The sequence below is a fragment of the Orussus abietinus genome, unplaced genomic scaffold, assembly GCF_000612105.2.
Source record: "Orussus abietinus isolate OABI.00-Male unplaced genomic scaffold, Oabi_2.0 scaffold92, whole genome shotgun sequence".
Lineage (NCBI taxonomy): Eukaryota > Metazoa > Arthropoda > Insecta > Hymenoptera > Orussidae > Orussus > Orussus abietinus.
The window spans coordinates 356,201-363,615 of record NW_019394274.1 but is presented as its reverse complement, the minus strand read 5'-3'; the positions used below and the strand labels follow the sequence as shown (position 1 = coordinate 363,615).

General features: G+C 38.9%; 1 protein-coding gene across 1 annotated transcript; it reads left to right on the top strand.

Annotated features, from left to right (window-relative positions):
* Positions 1–2,233: 2,233 nt before the first annotated feature.
* Positions 2,234–5,940, top strand: LOC105697380 (unc-112-related protein-like). Its single transcript, XM_023434873.1, has 3 exons — positions 2,234–2,467; positions 4,053–4,321; positions 5,482–5,940. The coding sequence occupies exons 1-3, from the start codon at positions 2,242–2,244 to the stop codon at positions 5,938–5,940; spliced, it is 954 nt and encodes a 317-aa protein (XP_023290641.1). The 5' UTR covers positions 2,234–2,241.
* The last annotated feature ends 1,475 nt before the right edge of the window (positions 5,941–7,415 follow it).

The following is a 7,415-nucleotide window of genomic DNA, read 5'->3' as shown; positions in this document are numbered from 1 at the left end:
GATATATTCTTCCGCTTTATTTTCTATGTATAACTTTTATCCTCTAGAAATCATTATCATTTTCATAATCATTCGCATAATTGACATTATTTCCCATACTAGACAGTGCATTACGCGATATATCCTTGTGCTTTATTTTTTACGTATAACTTTTAATCTCTAGAAATTATTTTCACTTTGTATTACATGAATATTTCAGATTATTCATTTGAAATAAAATTACTTTAACTCTTTGAGCGCTGTGCACCCACAAGTGTGTTTGACGTTTGGTCCAGTATTGCTTACACGTCGCGATGAAATTCGCCCATACGTCAAAAGGGCCTAGCGCTCAAAAGGTTAAATTAAAATTACATTATTTCCCATTCAAGACGATGCATTACACGATAGATCCTTACACTTTATTCTTTACATATAACTGTTAATCTCCAGAAATGATTATCACTTTGAATTATTTACGTGTATATTTTACTCCTGAATATTAATCAGAGGAGGGATGTTTTCGAATAGAATTCAAGCATTATTCTGAAAGTGTGCCAGCAATTTTTATTTCCTTTCAGAGGGTTACGTAATAAGGTGGAAGACAAGCATGACGACTCTTCTCCATTCTTCTCCCATGCCGGAGACGTTAAATTGCGGGAATTCCTAGCGCAACGGAACGGGAGCCAAGAAACGTGCTCTCCTTTGTGCACCTAAAGGCTATCCGCCTCCTTTGACCTGGAATCCCGAATACTCCGCGTTCCTTGAAACCACCCCTGCACAAAATCTCTACAGTTGAGAAAACACGACCCTCCCCTAAATCTGTAACGACGTCTGAGCGCCCCTTCGCGGACGTGAACGGAACTAACGATCCGACACGTGCACTTCAACGACCTGCAAACATGTCCTCAGCAAACCGAACATTTCCATAATGGGCTAACTGAATACTCTTTGCCAAAAATATATTTCCTTTCCTGAGGTTTCGTTGTCAAAGACGATATATCGTTCACTCGGCACCACCACCGATTTTTTTGGATATGGGATGGAGCACTAAATTTGGGGTTGCAGTACTAAAATAGCACCTAATAAGCACCTAATTTTCCAATGGGATTCGTATCATTTTTCTAAATATTTCCTTTCCTGAGGTTTTGTTGCTAGAGACGATATAGAGACGATATAGAGACGATAACGTTCACTCAGCACCACCAACGATTTTTTAGGATATGGGGTGGGGCACTAAATTTGGGGTTGTAGTACTAAAATAGCACCTAATAAGCACCTAATTTTCTAATAGGATTTATATCATTTTTTTAAATACTTCCTTTCCTGACGTTTTGTTGCTAGAGACGATATAGAGACGATAACGTTCACTCAACACCACCACCGATTTTTTAGGATATGGGGTGGGGCACTAAATTTGGGGTTGTACTAAAATAGCACCTAATAAGCACCTAATTTACCAATAGGATTCATATCATTTTTTTAAATACTTCTTTTTCTGACGTTTTGTTGCTAGAGACGATATAACGTTCATTCAGCACCACCACCGATTTTTTAGGATAAGGGGTGGAGCACTAAATTTGGGGTTGTAGTACTAAAATAGCACCTAATAAGCACCTAATTTTCCAATAGGATTCACATCATTTTTCTAAATATTTTTCAAGATTTTTTTGTAATGAAAATTCCTTTCACGAATTTAAGGTATTGAGGCTCAATAAGGGTCAGAATATTATTGCAGTAGAATGAAAAACAATTTAACTACAACAGTGCAAAAATATAGTTTAGTTAATTCCAACCGTGGTTAGGTAGTAATACATAATTCTTGTAAATTGTTTCAAACATTACGTACAAAACTAAAACGCTAAATCGTTCTATACATGAAGAAGATGCATTAACAATGACTTCTGTTTATATTACGTTGAGATGTTAGCATTAATTTTGTATTTTCCTGTTTGTTGGTCTTTTCAATTTTGAAATTTGCCGCCAAATTCGCGGGCTACCCTTCTTGCCCTCGCTCGGGATCGAGGGTAGAAAGTGTAGAGAAAGTGTAGAAAGTGTAGGCAAAACGAACAAACCTATTTTATTCTACAAATCGTCGAGGCTCGAGGGCCGCATATGAAGTTTTACTTGAAAGATGAAAGTAAACCTTTTTCACTTTTGGCAAGCGATAATTTGCAAAATTCTTTATCATACCTAGCGGCCGTTTAAATGCCTGGTTATTGCCCGAGGTATTTATCGTAATTTCTTTTGGTTGCAGATATCGCAATGGACTGGTCGGACCATGCTTTATGGTGGCCTGCCAGAAATTATTGGCTTGTTCGGACGAGGAGCACTCTTGACCAATATGGCGTCGCTGCAGATGCATTGTTGCACTTCACACCGATGCACAAAACCCTCAGGGTTCAACTCCCGGACATGCGGTGTCTCGACTGCAGAGTGGACTTTTCCGTAAAAACCTTCAACGCTGTTATTAACCTTTGCAAAGAATTGGGTAAGCCATACTCCATTACACTTACTTACTACCATTAGGTTACTTGAACTTCCGAGTTTCTCAAGGAAATATTACGGGGCCTTGGGAGATGAAGGATAAATATTTATAGAAAATAAAAAAAGCAACTGTTATTTTCATAGACGTTCTGCAACATTTTGTAAATTGCATGTCTTCATAACCAGATATATAGGACTGTCAAAAGAACGTTCCATTGTTGCATGGAGCGTAATGGATGTAGTGGGATATACAAACATGGCGTGATTATTTTTTTAAGTACATGACATTTTTAGAATTTTTCTTCCTTATTACGTTTAAGTCGTAAATCTTTCGAGGTGTGAATGGATAGAAAAGTGTTGCGTGAGTGTGAAAAATCTGCAAAAAATTGCACCGAGGTGCAAGCTTTTGCGTGACGATAATCGTAATTGTACAATTGAACAGACGTTTCATTTTCATTTCGTCACGCGAAGGTTAAGCGGGTCGTAAAGCTCGAAGTTTATCGTCAGTCGGGACTTTTAATCACGTAAAAGTAGGTTAGGATGCTAATTAGTATGGGTGGAAAGCTGATAATCGGCGATGTTGATGCTCGAAAGTCTAGAGATGAATCAGTGATTATGGATAAAGTGCCGGACAATTCATCATACACGGTACATGACGAGCATAACTTTGTTGCATTATGAAAGTAAATGCCATTAATATTGTTAATGCGTCCTTTTTATGAAGTTTAGAAATTTCAGTTTTGTGCTAATAATTCTGGAGAGATGCTGACAAATTTATTTCCTGTGGTTTGACATTAAACTAGAGCGAAGAATTTACTTTCTAGAGATTAATCTGACTTATTTTGTTAAAATACCAGCCAGTAAAGATCTATTCGACATAATTTTCGTATAAAAAAGAAATGGATGCAGTCATTCTATTCATATACTTTTTATCCATAATTTCTTCCCATTCGCCGATAAGTAAACGATGTCGCGAAATTAGCCGCTCAATAAAAAACACATTCGACATATGAATTTCTGTATAAAAAAGAAATGGCTGCAGACATTCTATTCATATGCTTTTTATCCATAATTTCTTCCCATTCGTCGATAAGTAAACGATATCGCAAAATTAGCTCATCAATAAAAAACACATTCGACATATGAATTTCTGTATAAAAAAGAAATGGCTGCAGACATTCTATTCATATGCTTTTTATCCATAATTTCTTCCCATTCGTCGATAAGTAAACGATATCGCGAAATTAGCTGATCAACAAAAAAAAAAAAATTGGACATATGAATTTTTGTATAAAGTAGAAATGGATGCAGACATTCTATACATATACTTTTCATCCATAATTTCTTCCCATTCGCCGATAAGTAAACGATGTCGCGAAATTAGCCGATCAATAAAAAGCACTTCTTGACCTTTTACCCGAGGTACTAATTTCGAGCGTAATTCTCATGCTCATAAAAGATAACCTCTCCGGATAGCCCCGGTGTGGAGTCCGTAAAGGAGAGGAACCATGTTTATGCAACATGCATATCGGCCTCAGTAAAATAAAAAGCACAATATTATCTACTAACGTAACCCTTCCATGTTTTAGGTATCAGACATCCAGAGGAACTGTCCTTCTGCAAGCCCCCCGAGCCGAACCATTTGAAGCACAACTTAAAGGACATACTAGAGAAGAAGAAAATCGAAAATCAGAAGAATGGTCCCTGGCACGTCCCAGCTGATACGAATACCTTCATCCCGGTTAGTCAGAGTCCCAGGGGATCAACTGGGAGTCTGGACCAGAGCAGTCCCTTCATGTGCGCTCCCGTGACGACCAACAACAGAAATCACAGTACACCGATCAGTTCACCAGTTTCAGTGCGTACAGTTAACCTTTTCGAATTTTATTTCTTTCCTTCCATAGAGCCTACATAAATCAAGGAGACAATATAAATGAGGAAACGATCAGAGGAATCTTTTGTATCTAAATTTCTCCCTGTGCAAGTACCCAGATAAAAATTCATGATCATCGTATGTCGCGGAAAATCGATTTACAGACAATATGCAGATTATTAGCTGCATGAAATCTCTGCAATGTTACACAATAAATTTGAAGAAACATTTGCGGCACGTTTAATAAATCATTATATATCCCTGGGTACAACAAATTCGGTTCTATGTTGAGGATGCATTGATGCTTCCTTTTTTCTCGATGCAAGTATTAAGTAAAAATGTCGACAATTCTGTAGTATCGGTTCATCCCTAATTATACACTGAGAAAAAAATGTCATCGAACCTAGGAAATATTTTGTTAGTTCAAAAAATAATTATTTAATTCGAGTTAATTAGATGCAATCGAATTGTTCTTTAACTTAACGAAATACTTCATTGGTACTATTCAATAAAACATTTCCTTGGTTCGTTTAAATTCATTTTAATAATTATTCATCGAATTAACGAAATATTTCTTTGGTGCAATTCAATTAACCCTTTGGCTACTAAGAGCGCCTAAAGGCGCCCGACGTTTGGTCCAAAATTGCCTGCACGGTCAGACGAATTTCGCCCAAACGTCGAAAAGGCTCTGTGTTCAAAAGACTAAATATTTCCTTGGTTCTCTGAAATTCTTTTTAATAATTATTCTTCGAATTAACGAAATATTTCGTTGGCGCTATTCAATTAACCCTTTCGTTACTACGAGCGCCTAAAGGCGCCCGACGTTTGGTCCAATATTGCCTGCACGGTCAGACGAATTTCGCCCAAACGTCGAAAAGGCTCCGTGCTCAAAGTGCCAAATATTTCCATGGTTCATTGAAATTCTGTTTCTCCCACTGTAACAATGTCTTCTCCATTTTTATAAGCTTTCATCCTTTCAAATCATCATTCGGAGTGTCAAGAAATGCCATCGAACCTTGACATAAGTACAGTGATTGTATTTTTATAAGCTTTCATCCTTTCAAATCATCATTCGGAGTGTTAAGAAATGCCATCGAACCTTGACATAAGTACAGTGATTGTATGAATGACTCCTCTTCTTGCAGCAAACCGGAACGTGGAAAAGGAACAACAACTCTTCCGGGTTCGGGAGCACGGGTTCGTTCAACGCGAATAACAGTACGATGAGCCTGGAAGCTTTAAACGGTGGATTGTCGGAATCTCTGGCACAAAGTCCTTCCTCGATCTCGCAGGAAGTTCGCTCGAAGCTTGTGAGGCCTAAAAGTCTGGTGGAACGCGCCAGGATGAACGTTGCTTGGCTGGACTCTTCGCTCTCCATAATGGAGCAAGGAATCCGGGAGTTCGACACCCTCCGACTGAAGTTCAAGTTCTACTCGTTCTACGACCTTAACCCGAAAACAGATGCGGTTCGAATCAACATGATTTACGAGCAAGCCAAATGGCAACTTCTGGCAGAAGAAATTGACTGTACGGAAGAGGAGATGCTGATGTTCGCCGCTCTTCAGGTACACGTGCTGATAGGAACTAGCATTAAGGTGAAGTGAAACACGTCGAGGAACTTGATCGACGTCGATAAAGAAGATTTTTCTAAAAGCCTACGTTGTCGACGTTGGTTTTTATATCGACAGCTGGGTCGAATTATATTGGGTATCGTACCAAATGGCATACTCCACCTGTCGTTTTCATAAAATAATTATAAACAAATCCATGTAAAACTCCAGAAATCCTCTGGATTCATGGTTTCTGAGGCCCTAATTGACTGCAGAGACCCCCTGCGCCATCTGTGATTTCCAGGTCAATTAAATTTTCACTCCGAGACCTCGTATTATCATCGTTTTGACATAGAAGCGCATACGACACTTTTTTTGCCTTTATCCCGTTCAAATGCGACTTTATCGATTACCAGAGTGCTCTAAATTCTCGTACAATTGTCCTGACACTTTCGTTCTAATGTAGATCCTTCAATAATTGCATATCGATCGAAATATGAGAGCTCGACGTCGTTTTACTTCTGGTCTGGGCTGAGTTAAAAAGTTGGTTTCACAAATCTACATTTTGAGAATGTTAAGATTATTCCTAGGTGCTCACGAGTCATGCGTCAAAATTTCGGACGGTTCGATCCAATACCCTTAACCCATTTGCATAATTACCGTATATATACGCTCAGATTTCCTGGTGACTATCATTCATATAAAATTTTATCTATACATTAAACATTATTCATATAGAATTTAATTCTATTTTTAATTACAGAATGCTGAAGTATGAAGTTCATCTACTTGTTGTATCTTTTATACTTAACCCTCTATGGGCCGAATTTGTCTTTTAAATAAAAAAAAATTGGGGGAACGAAAAATCAGCAATTAGGAACCTATATATGCAAATGAAAAAAATTTTTCATTTAAAATGTTACCTGAAAGTTACACGGGCCCATAGAGGGTTAAATATAATAAAAAAAAATTGAGGACAAGGACCCTCTTTCATACTTTCTCATGATGCAATTGGGTTAAAGGAAGGTGTCTTATTCGAATCGACTGATTTGAAGGGGGTTTCACTTCACCTTAAGGCCGTGTCAGTGAGTCTTGCAAGTCTTCTCTGGGAAAGCGAGCACGATCGGCCGGCGCCTCATTATCGGTGGATCTTTAACGATCGAATCGCTTTCCTTTGCATCCTCGCATCCGGGTTGCATGCATCTCGGTGCAGTAGGTTGCATGCATCTCGGTGCAGTAGGTTGCATGCATCTCGGTGCAGTAGGTTGCAGTAAGTTACAGAGTGCAGCATCCCTCGAGTTGGCCCGAAGGCAAACGGCCGCGAAGAAGTGTGATTTCGCGGCCGGCCATGTCGATTACGGAGTCGATCATAGATGGAATATGCCTTAGTGCGATTTTCCTTAATCGACTCCGTGTCGGAGAGAGCCTGCCACGTAGGTAATTTGTATTCGTGTGCCTGTTTCACCAGTCTTCGTCCTACGCCTTGTTTTCGCCTTCGTAGACGCCCACCTAAGTCGAGGCTTCATCGA